Consider the following 18,600-nt stretch of genomic DNA (forward strand, 5'->3'; position numbering starts at 1 on the left):
TCTCTTCGTTCTGCCCGGAAAAAGTGTCCCTGGGTATCCAAAGGTGATTATTTCCCAAAGGTGCACTACTGACGGATTGGATAGTTTATGTTGCAATCGAGATTTGTGACAAACAGAATATATTTACTTGTTAGCTTAAGCTTGACCTCAAATAAACGCCGGGACCTCGAACAAACGCCCCCGGCGTTTATTTAAAAACTAGCAATTTTGACCCGGCGTTTACTGTATACGAGGCCGGCGTTTAATCGGGGTCCGGCGTTTAATCGAGAAAATACGGTAATTAAAACGTGACGCAATAACGTGACAATCGAGCCAATCTTTTTCGATTTCTTTCTCAACTTTTCTACTGAACAGTGTTAATTTTCCCCTTCATGCCGCTACAAAACATTTGTTTTTGTTAATAGTCTGTCTAAACAACGAATAATTTACCTTGCTTCAAAATGTTTCGCTTTACTATTGTTAGGGCCGAATCGCACTAGCGGACAAGTTTGAAATGTCATGACATTTTTGACAGAAACAAAATTGTCGCGACAAGTCAGAGACATTTTGAAGAGGACAAAGGGTGTAATTATTAGTACAATTGCTGGTTTTCACTGTCACGCAAGTAACGATACTGTCAAGCGCTGCAAAAAATAAATCCAAAGCTATTAAGTTAAACAAATCAAGAATTTTACAAGTTGTAGAAAATAACAAGATAGTCTACGTATCCAAGTCTCAGGTCTGTACGGTATTCCGTACTCGAGTAATCCGTCATAATGTTTAACACAAATTAAGAGAGCACAGTATGGAAACGCCATGTTGGATCCCATGTGGAGGGGCACCAAGATGGCCGTCGGAAATCAATGAAAACATCTGGCATTCACTTCTGCTATAAAGCGCGGTCAGTTCACCTTCGTGAACACGTAAACATTCATATAAACACTTCTTGTAAAGCCTCAACTGTTTAGATCGTTAAAAATATCAGGATAAGGCATTCTTTTTAAGCATACGTGACAGCCTTCAGGCGGCCATTCTGATGTCGTGTGGCGCAAAACTCCGAAATTCAAAATGTTATTTCTCAAAGACGGTGGATGCTATCGAGCTGAAAACCTTCAATAAGATATATATTAAGGACGTCTAATAGCTAGTGAAGGATAAAAAGTCAGGGGGCTCGCGATTCTGGATTTAGAATTTTGATGACGTCACGTGAAAACCAAGAATAGCTCTGCACGTGCTTCTGGGATCCCTGTACATTTCTCATCACGGCCGTCTTGGGCAAACATCAAATATGCAGTACATAGTCCAGTCAATATAAGCCATTTCGTTGTCTAACCCAAAACAAATTGCAACAAAAATAAAACATGCCTTATTCGACTTTGCGTATATTGAGGAATAACATACTAAAAGTCATCGTGAATCGGAGTATTGGAACCTCGTCTTTTTTTGCGATATTTGAACTACAATAAAAGATGAGAAATTTAATTTTTGCATAACTAATGTGATTTTTACAAGTAACATTGAAGGGTCCTTATCGACAGAAATAATCAAGCTAGCAAAACCAAACAACGACAAGCCAACAAATCAGTTTACAACAAATGTAGCAGTTATTACTTATCCTATTTATTGCGTGAAATGACATTACTATTCTGCCCTTTTTGGTACCTTAGAGAACGTACTACCAGCGGCCGGATTCTGGCATAGATGCAAGTATAGTAACAACGTTCGCTAATCGGATATTTCATTAAAAAAGCTGAGTTTTCTTCAAAAATTAAAGGTACTGAAAACTGATAAAGTATAATTATACCTTTTTGATGAAAGAATAAACGCTGGTCAAAAAAGTTACCGTCTGATAACTAGAATTGCGGCAAACAATTATGGCGGTAGTCTTGGATGAAACCCTTAACATAATCTGTCAGAAGACGTAATGCGTGAATTTGCTCCCCCAAAACCCTTTCTGCTTATTGGAAGGTGCCTATAATTTCAAGAATCAACACTGATTGATCTTTGCAAAAGTCCCCCGAGTGACTGATCCGTCACAGACACCGGGGACACAACCCCGGCGTAACTATGGACACGCCTCCATCTCTACACTTAATTCTTTTACAAAAGGATGAACAAATTCTTTCAGGAGTAGCAGAATGATTTTGGACAAAAGAAAAAGGGTTAAAACATTTGGAAAAAGTTTGGTAACAACCTGCAAATGACTTCAAATTATTTATAAACATGAATTCAAAATTGATTTAAACCACAGTGACAAGTTTGGTATCACTTTATATCCACTCTACATTAGCATTTGTATACAGCCACGTCAAATGCTATACAGTTTTGTACGCCAATTAGTCCAGTCAAAATAGTATTGCACCCAAAACAAATTGCAACAATTGCAACTGTTCTTGACTTCAAATTTGGTGTAGAATACGCTGCTGAAAGTCACCGTAAATCTAAGCATTGGAACCTTGTATTTTTTATGACTTTCAAACCATTGGCGAAATTCCCAAATTGGCTGGTATGTAATATGGCGGAACCAAATAAAACAAAGTTCTAGCGTCTGTAATTCCACGAATAATAAAGACAGCTAAACCAAAATTGATATAACAACTGATTGATTCATTACCAATATAGTAACACAAATGTTTTCATGTGTGACGTAATGATGGCGTCACAGATTTAATTCCAATAGCCGCCATTGATTTTTCGGGAAAATATGTTCCGATCAATTCAGATTTATAAAAAAAATATTTAAGAAATCAGAATATTTTTGTCTTGCAGTAATTAAAATATCAAAGTAAGAAAAATTTGGCCTGTATTTTAAATTGGATTTAATATTTTCACCCTAAAATGTACTGCAACAAGTCGAGTTAAATGGTCAAAGTGATCACTGATGAAAACATGTAGGATTTTAGGTCCAATATTATCGAAATGTCCAAGAAATCTGGATTTCCGAGAACATGCCTGAAGATTGGAAGACTGGCTTGATCGTAAGGCTTGCCAAAAAAGGAGACTTATCTGATTGTAACAACTGGAGGGGTGTAACACTCACAAGCAAAGTGTTCAGCAAGATCATACTAAGGCGCATGACTGCTGCCCTGGAGAAGGACATTCGTAAAGAGCAAGCTGGCTTCCGTAAAGGGAGATCCTACAGTGACCACATCTTTACTCTCAGGCAGATCTTTGAGCAGGCGAAGGAATGGAACAGCACAGTCTATGCGAATTTCATAGACTTTGAAAAAGCCTTCGATAGCATCCACAGGGAAACGCTATGGTGCATCCTTCGACACTACGGAATACCATCCACGGTAGTGAATATCATCAGGATGCTGTATCACGACTGCCACGCCCAGGTCATCTGTGAAAACCAGGTGACAGAGCCATTTACCATTCAAACGGGCGTAAAGCAGGGGTGCATACTGTCTCCGTATTGACTGAGTCATGAAGAACACTACACAAGATCAAAGAGGCATTCGATGGACTCTCTCTGATGTGCTCAGCGACCTTGATTTTGCAGACGACATCTGCCTCTTAGTCCATCGCCACACAGACATGCAGGCCATGACCGAAGGTCTGGCATCTACAGCTGCTGTGCTTGGTCTTAAGGTCAGCCCCAAGAAAACAAAACACATGAGAATGAACCATCCCTCAGATGCGCCGATCACCCTGCATGGAAAGATAGTTGAAGAAGTCAACGAGTTTACGTACCTTGGCTCCAAGATGACCACCGATGGAGACTCAGAGCCAGAGATTAAAGCAAGGCTCTCCAAGGCAGGGCAAGCATTTGCCTCCCTCAAGAACATCTGGAAAAGCAAGAAGATCACCCTAAAGACTAAACTCCGCTTCTTCAAGAGTAACGTTCTCACCACGTTGCTGTATGGGTGTGAGTCATGGAAGGCCACAAAAGCCATTTGCCACAAACTTGACACATTCCAAAATCGATGTCTACGCCGCATTCTGAACATCTTCTGGCCTAACATCATTTCAAACGCCGAGCTACGCCGGGCAACGTCAACAAACAACATCAGCTCCGAGGTGAAGAAGAGAAGGTGGCGCTGGATCGGACACGTCCTCAGGATGGATCCATCATCAATTCCCAGAGTTGCTCTGCACTGGACTCCAACTGGAAAAAGAGCAAGGGGACGACCAAAAGAGACCTGGCGGCGGACAGTTGAAAAAGAGATGCGGGAAAGCGGACTCAGCTGGGGAGAGCTGACAAAGAATGCAAAGAACAGGCAGCAGTGGCGGAATCTCGTAACGGCCTTTTGTGTCCAAGGGCACGAAGAGGACTGAGATTATCGAAATGTTCTGAACAGACATAACCGCCCGCCCTAACGCTGTTGCAGTGGCTTTTACGGAAAGGATCATATTTTTAAGAAAGCTCTGAAGACAAAGCTTCTCAGCGAGTTTTTAAATTAATTTTTTTTCTTATTTCTTTCATTTTTCTTTCTATTTCTTTTTATTTTGTTTTTATAATATATAACTAGTGTACACATTTTAAATTTTACATTTTATTCAACTTCATGTATTGTTCACTGAAAAACCTCTTTAGGAGTGTTCAATAAAATTTTATCTTATCTTATCTTATCTTATCTTATCTTATCTTATCTTATCTTATCTTATCTTATCTTATCTTATGTCCACTGCTCTTGAAGAGAGTGAAAGGAGGAATGTATAATCTCCAACTATTAAAGTGTTGCATCTTGTGACAACTGTATTTTGTATCAGAAGGACTTCGGCATTACCCTACGCATGTAATACGTCATTACTATGTCGTTTAAAATACAGAGGTAGTAGCGCGACGAACCTTATCTTGTTTCACATTTTGGAAAGGAAATCTTTCTTTATAACATACACTCTTTCCCGAGTAAATCTAACATCATGCATCGCTTATCACACATCTGACCCTTTTATCGTGAGTCATATTTGGTGGCTGGTCTTCTTCGATAACCATCCAAAAATACAGTGGCAGAGCCATATTTTTTGAAACAAATGTAAAGTAACGACTGGAAATAACGTCATACATACAGTGTCCTAGTTGCACATGGCATGAGTAAGGTATGGCTTATGTCCTGCCGAGAATGAAGCTAGAGTTTGGCCGTCGGAGTTTTTCGTTTTTAGGAGCGTCAGTTTTTAATTGTTTACCGTCGGACAAGAAAAAATTGAACTCTAGACTTCTTTTTAAACAAAAAGTTATAGAACATTTTTATTTGTAATTTTTATTCATAAGTTTTTATTTGTTTTTAACCGTTGTCTTTTTAACATTTCTAAACTTTTTTTAAACTTTGTAAGTCATCTTTTTAAATTTTTAATATATCTTACAGGACCCCTAAGATAACAGTACTCCAAAGTACTGATGGGTTAATCCTGTTAAAATATTTGTTTTATTTTTTAAAAAGGATTTTAAAACAGCGAGAAAAAGGCGTGTCTGTTGATGAGCTGATGCTTTCCACCGCAGTGGTTGAACAAATGTGACGATTGGCGTACAAAACTGTATAGCATTTGACGTGGCTGTATACAAATGCTAATATTGAGTGGATAGAGTGATACCATACTTGTCACTGGCTGCCTGCCCTTTTAAACTCTTCAGTTATTTCAGGCCACCAGACCCTTAATTATTTATTAATACCATATATATGTCTTTTCCTTTTGTAAATATTTAGGGTGAATAAAGTTGTTGTTGTTGTTTGAATTCAAAGTTTGAATTCATGTTTATCAAGTCATTTGCAGGTTGTTACCAAACTTTTTCCAAATGTTTTAACCCTTTTTCTTTTGTCCAAAATCATTCTGCTACTCCTGAAAGAATTTGTTCATCCTTTTGTAAAAGAATTAAGTGCAGAGATGGAGGCGTGCCCATAGTTACGCCGGGGTTGTGTCCCCGGTGTCTGTGACGGCTCAGTCACTCGGGGGACTTTTGCAAAGATCAATCAGTGTTGATTCTTGGAATTATAGGCACCTTCCATTAAGCAGAAAGGGTTTTGGGGGAGCAAATTCACGCATTACGTTTTCTGACAGATTATGTTAAGGGTTTCATCCAAGACTACCGCCATAATTGTTTGCCGCAATTCTAGTGATCAGACGGTAACTTTTTTGACCAGCGTTTATTCTTTCATCAAAAAGGTATAATTATACTTTATCAGTTTTCAGTACCTTTAATTTTTGAAGAAAACTCAGCTTTTTTAATGAAATATCCGATTAGCGAACGTTGTTACTATACTTGCATCTATGCCAGAATCCGGCCGCTGGTAGTACGTTCGCTAAGGTACCAAAAAGGGCAGAATAGTAATGTCATTTCACGCAATAAATAGGATAAGTAATAACTGCTACATTTGTTGTAAACTGATTTGTTGGCTTGTCGTTGTTTGGTTTTGCTAGCTTGATTATTTCTGTCGATAAGGACCCTTCAATGTTACTTGTAAAAATCACATTAGTTATGCATAAATTAAATTTCTCATCTTTTATTGTAGTTCAAATATCGCAAAAAAGACGAGGTTCCAATACTCCGATTCACGGTGACTTTTAGTATGTTATTCCTCAATATATGCAAAGTCGAATAAGGCATGTTTTATTTTTGTTGCAATTTGTTTTGGGTGTAATACTAAGTTGACTGGACTATACAACGCGGTAAAACATTCTAAAACAATTCGCATTTAGAGTACGCGTGTTTTCATGCAGTAGAATAACAAGTCGTCTCAAGATAACTTTTTCTTTTCTCATTCTTACATTTGGCCGAAACACTTCACTTATAAATATGCTTTGCCTCTCGCGAAAAGATTTTGCGGCTGGATTATGATTGTGAGAGCCAGATCACTGTGCATACTATCCCAACAATTTTTGAGTGCGTGTTGTTTTTCGGTGCAATTTGGGCCAAACACAATAGCCAATCAACAATGTATTGTTATCTGGCATTACGAGGGGCATGGGAATGCGACTTGTCTTGAATTGTCCTGCCTTGAGGCAGGACATCGGCCCCTTTGATGATTTGTCCGTTTTGACAAAATTTGACCTTGTCAAACAAGTCGATCGCACTTGTTTTTGCAATTGTTTGACAAAATCTATCGCGCGTGCAACGCGGACCAATCATAAGACAACTGCTTCTTTGTTTTCCTGAAACGTTGGACAAGTTCTAGGTCTCAAAAAACGCACTCGCACTTGTTTTCTGTAACAAGTGACACGTTAATGATGAAATCTTCCAATTGTTACAAAATTTGTCCGCTAGTGCGATTCGGCCCTTACACTATAAACATTTCCCAAACCATTGTTTTCCCAAATTTTCAAAATCCCAGTCCAGTTCTGTTGTTTATCTGTCTGTGATTCCTATTCCCAGTGACCAAATCCCAATTTTTCCAATCAAAATTTGCCCAAATCCCAGTTTCCATTTTACCACTTTAGGCCCCTCTATAAAGATATGTTATTTTCTTCAATCAACAGTCAAATGAGTTACCGCTGCATGCACAACACCTACCCAAGGGCCAAACGATGCAAATGGCTGTTGCCATAGTAACATCCAAGGGGTTGCAGGTTCGAGGAAGCTCAAAAGAGTTTCGTCGTGTTGGAGAGTGGATGTCCACGTTAAGTGGTGAGTTGTTTCTTAAAGGCCCGGCCAAACGCACGCAACATTTCAACGCAACATATCCCAACATTGTTGCGCACAGCATGTTGCAATCGTTTAGCCACCCTGCTGCAACATGTTAGATGATGTTGGACCAAGTTTGAAAATGGTCAAATTTTTCTCCCAACATCTTGCAACATTTTTGCATGTTACATGATGTTGTACTCGTTTGGCCATGTTCGTGCAACCTTGTTGCGCTGGAGCATGCGCACTAGTTCGATTTGCGCCATCCAACATACTGCAACATATTGCAACAGGGTGGCCAAACTCGTGCAACATGTTGTGCACAACAATGTTGCGATATGTTGCGTTGAAATTTTGCGTGCGTTTGGCCGGTCCTTTAGAGTCGAGGAGAAAAAGTTTAAAATAAGACAGACAATTAAGAATATTGACTGGTAAAATAAAAGTCTCTCGCCATTATGTGATTTAACAATGGCTTTTATTTTAACAAGGCCACTGTTGTCACGTGATCTCGAGTTCTAGGGTCTTCGCACATGTTTGCCTATCGTTATATTTTAGATGAAGATCATCTGGACCCTCCCAGTGACATCCAGGTTACCTTAAGGCCGGCTGGTGAAAGTTTTCAAGGACATCTAACTTGGAGAATGGCCTCACAAAGTAAGTATATATACAGTGACAGCTACAGCGGCCATTAATTGCTGTGCAGATGGTTATTATATTTTATTTCCTTTTCTTTCCAAAAAGTACAAATTTGTGTAAAAGAAACAATTTTTTCGCATGATTTTCAGGTGAAAAGAAACTATTTTCTCATTAAACTATAGTGCTCTTCGCTGTGGTCACGCAACGCTTCTCCAAGGCGTTGCGTGACGGCCCAAATAACACCTTGAAACAACAGTATAATACTAACCCACATTTGGACGTTTTGTAGGCAAAACATGTGACTATGGGATTCTGTGGCTCGCCGCAGGCTTACACGATTCAGGCTTTGAAGCATTTACATTGGATCGAAAGAAGGTACATGTACTCTAGGCTGGAATACAGTGCTATCAGTCACCGTGGCTGATATAATTAAACTACAAGTATCACAATGTGGCTTGGTCATCAGGGTATCAAGAATCGTTGCAGTTATATTAGTGCATGCTTTTTTTTATCTTGTTACGAGGGACATCTTTTAAAGGACTGCTTAAAAATGTAGTTGGACTTCCAAAATTGCAGGTCTGGTAAGGGGCAATGCAGCTGACGGTTGTGAAGAGAGGTTGCTCACCATAACGTAGGAAAACCGGTCGGTCAACGGTTTGTGCAAATCGGAAACAAAAATCTCACAAAGAAATTCGGTTTGACATTGGCGTGTAACTTTTGCATGGTTTTCAATTTACAAAGTGAGCCCCTTTGAGCACAGGATCGAGAAACAAGCTGCGTGAGTAGCCACGCCTACTAAACAATCAAAATTAGCGCAGGGTCTGGAACTATAGGAAGAGCGCACATTTCTCGTTCGGATATTCGGTTGGGAATTTTGGACTACCCGATGGAAGAAATTCTGTTCTGGGATAAATCGGTACTTTTGTGTGGTGAGTCCGGACAGGAACTCTTGGTCTGGGTTAAAGGGGGTTTCAGATCAAGAGAAAATTTTCTCTTGGGTTTATAAATCTACGGTCGATCTCCTGTGCCGAATAGATCTGTACATCAATTATCACCAGTTACAGTAGTGCAAAACCTGATATAAACTGGAGAAATAGGCTTACTAAGAAGATCACTCTATCAGTATAAAACAATTAGATTTTCAATGTTGACATTTTTTGTACAGGAATACTGAATAAAAGTGAAACTTAGCTCTAAGCCTGTTTCGATCCTTTTCAATCACTAACCATCTTCATACTCATGATATTTTGTTACTTATAGAGTAAACTATTATTCCTTTTTTTTTGGGGGGGGGGGGGGGGGGCGGTTCCTTCAATCCAAATTAAGGTTATCTTCTTTTACAACTACAATTGGCCATGTTCTAAACGAGCAGGGGACTGGGTACGAACATATTTTTTCTTGGTACGAATATTCAGTATCGATTGAATTGAAAATGGGTCACGTCAACTGAAAGAGCATCCAAAAATAAGTAAATTTACCGAATTTGATGGTTATTGGTTTAAACGCAAAGGCATGGTACACTTTTAAAACAAGAACATTGAGAAGCTTGAGAAGCTTAAAATCGGGCGCTTTGCCTTGAAAGGCAGGGTTCAGTACAGCAGAAACCACGAAGCAGTTACTTAAGTTAAGCACTCAGTCCGACTGTGTTTGTGTAAGTCCCAGGGCTTGCATGAGCTGTATTAGTGTGCATAATATAATATCTAGAACGTTGTCGAGATTGCATTATTACTTAAAGACATGATGGTTTCAATTTATAAATGTATCTCACACAATACAAATAAACGATTGAAGTAGACGAATAGACAATGTAAAGTTTTAAGACTTAGCAAAGTGCAGTGTATTGGTAATACTGTAAGGTGCGGTTTCACCTGAAGGTCGTGTGCTTTTCGGTATTTTCCAGGCATTGCACTGATGGGACAGTACTACAACTGTTTACCGGGGAACTACTATTGTCAAGAAAATGATCACAACTTGTTGATGAGTGATTGAACATTTGTTTCATACCATTACTGTAATAGCAATTGATGAAGGCTTTTAGTCCTGAACCAAAGTATAAGGACTGGGAAATACTGAAACCCATTATCAGCCACCTTAAACGGAAATATCTTGTTGGTGTTTCAAGGAATCCAAGGAAACTTCACTCATTCCATGTATCTATGTATTGCGGTATTTTGTAATTTTTTGAGTGATTTTTGGGGATGTTTGGCAGGTGATAGTTTTTTTAAAAGAATTAGTAAAATTTAGACAACTAAGAAATATTGAAAATTTAATGTGAATTTAACATTGGAATTTGAAGTTAGAAATTGGCAGACGGACACCAAACAGCCCCGTGACATCCTGGAGTGTTTTTGCATGGGGGTCAACTGTGTGATGATGTTTCCATTTTTTTCTTCAATCCCCACTGATAAAGAACTGTTGTTGGTGTTATGTTGGTGTTATCACATGTCAAGCCTTTAACAAGGTATGAAAGAACACAAGGATTTAAATTATTCTGGTGCTCAATTTTTGCGTAACTAAAATTAATGTTACTCAAATTCCTGATGGATTCTGTCTTAAACTGTTACGAGCTTAGTATTTCCAAATTATTGCATGTCAATGTAAGGCAAGACAAGACATGCCTTGGTTCTTATGTAATTCTCTTAAAAACACATAAGATATTGACTATAATTTTGTCTGTGCTATGGCAATTCACAGTGGGGTGGTCTTGATGTGTCTTTAACTTGTAGACTGGACTGGACTAGTAAAACGCGGACTAGTAAAACGCGGACTTGTAAAACGCCTCTAGACACTTCGAATTCCTTGGCCACAATCATCTTACGGCTCTCTTCAATACATAATGTCTCAAAAAAACAGTAACCTCAGAAAGAAGTCAGAAGCAAATAAGGTCGAAAGACCGAATTTGAACATATAACGGCAAATGTTCTAATGTCACGAACGTAGGAGTCGTGTAGGCCCGTCACCTTTATTTACCACATACTTCCCCCAAATTAAAACAGTACCCTCAGATAGGCTTTTATAGATTGTGCTAGCATAATTTTTGGCATAATTGGAGCTAAAAAGCATAATTTGTGAAACGAGCACTGCCACGGCATAATTAGCAATTTTTAGCACTTTTTGGAGCATAAATTCATAAAATGTAGTAAATATGGTGTACTTTCTACAGAAATAAATGAAATTTAGGTAGTTTGTTCTTGCAATGCGTGTTTTAGCTATACAATTGTGATTGTTAAGTCGTTGGAGGCATTTTACAAACGGTTTAGAGATGCGAGCAGCTAATTTGGACAGCTGACGGCCGTGATAAACTGCCATAAACACAAATAAATTTACAACAACAGTTTATTTAAAAAACATCATAATTTGGTGTCGTTATTGCGCACCTCTATGTATAGAATCTACGTCATTTTGTGAGCATAATTTCGGAAATCAGAAGCATAATTTGGGAATTCTGGCATAATTTTTGCATAATTTGGCAAAATTTTGAGCACTGCTAGTAGCATAATATGCCACTTTTAGGAGCACAATCTATAAAAGCCGTTTGATGTGTTTACCCTCAGAAAGAAGTCAGAAGCAAATAAGGTCGAAAGACCGAATTTAAACATTTAACGGCAAATATTCTAATGTCACGAACGTAGGAGTCGTGTAGGCCCGTCACCTTTATTTACGGTTGACTGTTGATTTCTGGACGGGCCCCGTTCTACCTCGTGCGAGCAATAAAAACGACTGCACTCAACAGACGTCAAGTAGTGGAAAGAAAGAAACATATGCACACAACTCATAGCATCAATCCCGTTGTTTTAGTAGGGGTTTGCAGAACGAACATGTGCTATACTGCAAAAACATCTCCACGCTAAAACAGACCATAGAGTGCTCAAAAAAGCTAGAAATATGCCGTCGAAGAAACACACAAGAGCTTCAAACACAAATTGTTTCGCTCGCTAAACGTTTAGTTTTATCCGATTTACAAGCGCTTGTTTTACAAGTCCGCGCTCTACAAGTCCGTGCTTAACAAGCCCTCGTTTTACAAGTCCGCATTTTACAAGTCCGCGTTTTACTAGTCCGCGTTTTACTAGTCCGCCTTTTACAAGTCCGCGTTTTACCTGAGTCCGCGTTTTACTAGTCCGCGTTTTACAAGTCCGCGTTTTACTAGTCCGCGTTATACTAGTCCGCGTTTTACAATTCCGCGTTTTACTAGTCCGCGTTTTACTAGTCCAGTCCAGTCCTCAAAATACAGTATGCCAAAACTCCCCGCCCTCTAAAGATAAGTCCTTGACGGTTCTTGTCGTTTTTCGGTGCCTATATATTCATCTTCGGCATCTTTCTCATCCACCTCTCGTTCTGTCCTGTGTCTGTCATCACACGAAAGAAAAGCTGATTCTCAAAAAATCTGCCACAAAAGGAAATTGACAAAAACAATATGAAAACCATATATCGAAAGTTTCTTATTCTAAAATTTTATCATACGTCTTAATTCAGAGCTACAAAGAAGTTCCTCCTTTTGAGTTATTGATACTGTTCTTACAGTACCTCTTTCCACTAGCGAAATTTTACAAAATTCCTTCGCGGCGAAAAGGTAGCGCGAATCCAGAACAGACTCCAATCGAGAGTGGGTTAATTCTAGATTACTATTAATTAACTATTACAACATTCATTTTTAAAATAGTTTCCCAAGCCGACTAAGCTAACTAAACGTCGAGTGTATCTTTCAGTAAACAAAACATGCCGTTGTGACGCCGGAAATCCAGCTCACGCATACTATATCCCGTGACTCACGCAAACCTCCGACTTACGTGCTACTACAGTCATTCCTTTCTAAACATTTTTTTTTACCACCACCGTACCTTTCTACCCAAAAAACTCATGAAACCGCCCGGTTTTAACCTGTTTTAACCTTTCAAAAATTAGAGCGTTCGAAACTAAATAAGATCCGTAATCACAAACAACATACAGCCGTTTACCAGCACTCTTTAAAACTCCTGAAACCCTTCAAAATCAGGCAAAATAAATCTTTGAAATAACCTTTATCAAAGTTTCTAATTTTTTATTCAGTTCTATAAAATGCCTTTCATACACTACTGTCAAACAAAAATTTCAATTTCCTCAAAGTTTCAAGACAAAAGAATAACAAATATTTCGTGCACAATGTAATTTGATTAAGCCAATATTATCACGTCTAAAAATACTTCAAGCAATTCAGTGAAAACCCGTTTTTTTTTTTCGTATCAACGAAAACCACTTTCGAATAATCAATACATGAAAATAACAATAAGATCAAAAGGAAGAAAGGAACCTTTCTAATTATTTGAAGACTTTCAAAGCCGTGATATTATGCATCCAATCCGCGATAAAATTTAATTACAACAAAATCCAAGTTCTCATTTTGAATTCCATTATTTTCAGTTGATACCTTTATCCAACTTGTAAAAAATTCCATTCAAGTTCCTATTAATACTGTACATTCCCAATGTTTTGCTCAGGTCTTCAGAAGCGTCTTACTAACCAAATCTAAAATAATTCCAAAACATGCTGTACAAACATTCTACTCTTTGTGACAAACGACTTGACGACCAATTGTTCAGAAATGAAAATCGACACAGTTCTTGCTAAATAAAAAAAAAGTTTTACGGCGGAGTCAGGCTCAAAAAATATACCGCAAGATCACACCCCCATTCATAGTCAGAAACCAGCAAACCATCTAGTTTGCTAAAAAAAAAACACTGCGTGACATCAATGACGTTACCTTTTTCATTTACAAAAATAACTTTAACTTGTCAAAGTAAGTGCAATTTCACAATGGTGAATATCAGTACAGTATGGGGCCCAGTTCTCGGCCACTTTGTGTTTAACGCGTTTTTTCACACTCCAGTTGAATCAAAAGAAAAAGGTATTTCCTTCAAACGATAGACTGATTCATGTGCTTTAAGTATCTTGAGTTTGATCGTTCAATTCGATATAGAAAGCTCACACGTCGAGTTTACGCGGAGGTAGGTGAATTTGCATTCCCAAAAAAGTTGTTTGTTTACGGCTCCAAATTCATGGATGTAGTTAAATTCGTATTTTATCCAAAAGCCCCCACCATACGAGCTAATTTTTGGCATGTGAAACGTAGAATAATTCAGCTTTCTGCTTTAGTTAACTTTTCGTTGAACCGTTGTATTTTTTGGTCTTAATTTACTTCGAAATTTTTTCTTGCGACGTTTGCGTATTTGCCAGTTCTCGGCCACCCTGCTCGCTATCACAGCTTAGCGCTTGGTTTTTAATATAATTTCATCTGCTGCTGCCAGAATGAAAGAAATAAATGTTTTAAAAATAAAGTTCAATCTTATCTCTAAGTTTTAAGCTGACTCTTGTCTTGTCTATTATTTCTACAACACCTAAATCTTTCAAGACCTTTTCACTGCAAAATAAACCATCTAAATGCACGGGTCACACAATGCGGTTTTGCCAGAACCTGCACATAGGCAACTAGGCGCGTTAAAATCCTTCTTTTCTAAAGTAAAACAAAGCATCATAAAAATAATTTGGGATCGATATAGTATAAATAGGTTTACAGAGTGATTTTATGACTGTGAAAATTAATTGAGCATTTTTTTACAGATAATTACGGACAAGCTTTTTAGTGGCCGAGAACTGGGCCAAGGTTGCCGAGAACTGGGCCCACAAATGGAGCTTTTATTTTTATTATTGCTCGGGCAAATTAATTTTTGACCGGTCGATAGCTTTACACCAAAAAGCTGAATAATGTAGCTAGCTCTGGGAGAAATTTCAAGTTCCTGCAGTTCTTCTGAGGTAAGAAATACAAGTTTACGTCAAAAGTGGCCGAGAACTGGGCCAAGGTGGCCGAGAACTGGGCCCACAAATGGAGCTTTTATTTTTATTATTGCTCGGGCAAATTAATTTTTGACCGGTCGATAGCTTTACAACAAAAAGCTGAATAATGTAGCTAGCTCTGGGAGAAATTTCAAGTTCCTGCGGTTCTTCTGAGGTAAGAAATACAAGTTTACGTCAAAAGTGGCCGAGAACTGGGCCAAGGTGGCCGAGAACTGGGCCCACAAATGGAGCTTTTATTTTTATTATTGCTCGGGCAAATTAATTTTTGACCGGTCGATAGCTTTACACCAAAAAGCTGAATAATGTAGCTAGCTCTGGGAGAAATTTTAAGTTCCTGCGATTCTTCTGAGGTAAGAAATACAAGTTTACGTCAAAAGTGGCCGAGAACTGGGCCCCATACTGTACTTTGCCCCGTAAGCTTTTTTCTCTGTCCTTCCGCCGAAGCAAAAAAACACAACCTGATTACACATTAACCCAAAAGTCGACCAAGTGTGCCTGCAACGATTTCCTGTCAAAACTAAAATGAAAACCATTGCGGCATGCGTCACCCGTAGCGGTTTTGTAGCAACCCCGAGCTATCCCCGTCTTTTTGGCCGCGCCAGGAGACTACGCTCTAGGACGACCAAAGGGTAAACCTTAAATCGGCCACGCCCGATTAATAAGAGAGCTTAGTATGGATTGGAGGACGCCTGTCCCTCCAATCCATACTAAGTTTACCATGCCTTTGGGTTTAAACCAATAACCGTCAAGTTTAGTGAATTTACTAATTTTTGGATGCTCTTTCAGATGACATGCCCTATTTTTCAATTAAATCGATATTGAATGTTTGTACCGAAGACAAAATATGTTCGTGCCCAGTCCCCTGCTCGTTTAGAACATGGCTAATTCTACAACTGTCACCTTATTGAAACCACGAATCGATTTTTGTTATCTTTTTCTTCCATCAGCAACACTTAGGCACCACACTCCAATATGTGCTACACGATTTGGTGCCAGAAGCTAATTACATCTTAGAAGTAAGTAAAAAAATTATATCTACAATGAAAACTTATGAGTCAAGAGATAATACCTCGGAGAATTAATAGCTGTGACTCGTTTGAATCTTTTCAATCTATTTTTAGAACGCGGTACTTAAAAATAGGAGATCCACTGTGATTAGTTGCGATAAATTGCATGTGTTATAGGTCTTGCTTGGTTTTTAAAGGGGCATTGGCAACCATTGTCCTTTGCGAGCCTCTGTCGTTGTTATTATCCGGGATATCGTTTGCTCGTTTCTGTGTCAAACACGCGCGTGAAATAGAAGTTGAGAAGGTGGATGAAAGTTTGTTAGATATTCAGGAGGATAAAGTGTTGCCGATTTCAATTATTTGCCAGTTATTCACTATGGCTCCCCAGTAGCCCGTGTAAGTGGCAGTTATGTGTCGGTAAGCCCACAAGCTAATCATCCAAGCAGAGTGGTGAGTCGCAATAAAATTCTTACTTAAAAATTGTTTTGATCTACTTTCTCGTTCACGATTCAAACAGAAATATAATTAGAAAGATCTATTTTACGTTGGCTTGTTTCAGACATGCCAAAGCAAGAACACTCGCAGCCGAAAAAGCGGAAAACACCGCGGTTGTGTTTGCAGAGATGCGACCTTCGAGCTTGAGTGCTCGGCGAACTGCGTATGTGGCAGCAATGTCAAACCGTGCAGGAACAACAAAGCTGCCCGACCTCGGCCATAGATGAAACAAACAGAGGCGAAGCTTTCAAATTTGCAGGCACTAAACAATGTGTTATTAGTTTACGACTTCGTTGTGATTTTTGTCGTTCGCGAAAAATAGAATTCGAAATTGCAAGAAATTGGCGTGCGGTTCATTTGTCGTTCAAATGCGTGTTTCTTGAAGAAAAAAAAAATTCCGGCCCTGAAATCAAAGGGAGCATCCAACTATGAATGAGAACAGTTCAGCGAAAATTAAAGCCAGCCTTTGAACTAAGAGTTTTCGAGTCCAACGTTTTCTTAGAATCGCCGACCAAAATTCCCAGAAAAAGTTACTAACGCAGTACAGAAAAATCCATTCGATCATTTTACTCTATTCACATGCAATGAACTCTGCACCTCATTTCTTTTTTGGGCTTCTCCTTAGCACCTAACATTCATTTCCCAAATTTTTACTAGGGTTTGTATGGCGGCCATGTATATTTACCTCTCGAAAGTCAAGTTTTCGAATTTCTGTAAATACAGAAATTGCTGCCGCGACGAGAGCGTGCCCGCAATGTATTCTGGTTGCCAGTGTCCCTTTAACGATTCGCACAAGATCAGTGTATAATCAAGACTACGGTTTCTCCTGAAATTCGGCTTCTCTATCCTTTTATGATCCATAGGATTACTTGTCTTGATTAGTTTAAAACGTAATTCAGGTTTGCACCTTGAATCAGAACCATTTTCTTATTTTCCCTCCGAATGTTAACAATTGTAGGTGAGATCAGTAGCTGGCATCAAAGAGAATGGAAGCACTGTGTATTTTGTGACGCCTTCCTTGGGTAAATATAATTATTACAACAGACATTTGGTGCTTTTCTCCTTTTTAAAAACACTTCCTCCGACCTCTTCTAACGAACGATTGATTTCCTCCCAGACTGTTTTAACGAAACTGGCTTTTTCATCTGCAGTGAGTATCAGAATTACTTAAAACCATCATGGTAGTAAAAAAAAACTTGATTAGTGTTTTATGACGCTTTTCACGAAATGTCAATCAATTTTACTTAGTGGAACGAGACAAAACTACTGGCTTTGTAACATATTGTTTTTAAAATAGTTAATGTTCTCTTGACTGCGCTTACATCTGTCATGCCTTCTTATAAACGTGACAGCTTTTCACTGTATTTTCACAGTGCTCGGACCACCGGAAAACTTGACTCTGGTGAAAGTCACACACCTGTCACACAACACCTCAACAGCCATTGTGACATGGTGGCCGCCCCACAATATAACGGACACAGATGCTGTTGAGGAGTACAGACTTTCATGGACAAAGATTCCTTTATTAAGTAAACAATTGTCTGAACCTCATTTAAGTTCCGCAAAGTTACCATCGGTGAGTTTAATAAGATATATGACACTTTTGCAATGTATAAATTTACCACCAAACAGGTACAATAAACCAAAAAGAACAAGAATGGTTAATGGACGGATTACGAACTTGCATTTGTAAAATTCAAGTTAAATGTTTCATGTTGTCAGCATCCGTGACTGACGTAACGCCTTCAACTGCGTTATGACCCATTCGCCTTTTTTAATTTATTCTCATAAAGAAAAGAAACCGGCATCATCAGTTTTACAGTTTTACCATAATTCACTATTTCTGATACATTTGTCAATGCTGCTAAAGTATGACTGTTGTCCAGGCTCCTCGTTGTTAGCTCGGAACTAAACACCGCAGCCTTAAACATAACGTGGCCTGTCGTGGGCTTACACCCGAGGCAGGGTTCGGTCAAAGGCAAAAATCCAACGCTACTTGCGGTTTTTGTTGTTTGGAAGTTTGTAAGAGTTTTGAAGCGAAAATGTGGGTCATAATTAGCAAGATTTTTATAAGAAATGTTATAACAAGAC

The 18,600-nt window shown here is 38.7% G+C and overlaps 1 protein-coding gene across 5 annotated transcripts in view; it reads left to right on the forward strand.

The window, feature by feature from the left end:
• LOC144643118 (uncharacterized) overlaps nt 1–18,600 on the forward strand; it is a 34,131-nt gene that overhangs the window by 9,180 nt on the left and 6,351 nt on the right. For 4 of the 5 annotated variants that reach the window (XM_078502269.1, XM_078502267.1, XM_078502266.1 and 1 more), the window contains 7 exons: nt 7,399–7,546; nt 8,099–8,197; nt 8,469–8,554; nt 15,955–16,023; nt 17,468–17,531; nt 17,627–17,659; nt 17,883–18,085. In XM_078502269.1, coding sequence (XP_078358395.1) covers nt 7,399–7,546; nt 8,099–8,197; nt 8,469–8,554; nt 15,955–16,023; nt 17,468–17,531; nt 17,627–17,659; nt 17,883–18,085 — 702 coding nt within the window. The remainder of the gene's footprint in view (nt 1–7,398; nt 7,547–8,098; nt 8,198–8,468; nt 8,555–15,954; nt 16,024–17,467; nt 17,532–17,626; nt 17,660–17,882; nt 18,086–18,600) is intronic. The other variant, XM_078502265.1, reaches the window with a different exon arrangement.

The sequence above is a fragment of the Oculina patagonica genome, chromosome 2, assembly GCF_052425735.1.
Source record: "Oculina patagonica isolate OP01 chromosome 2, crgOcupat, whole genome shotgun sequence".
Taxonomy (NCBI): Eukaryota; Metazoa; Cnidaria; class Anthozoa; order Scleractinia; family Oculinidae; genus Oculina; species Oculina patagonica.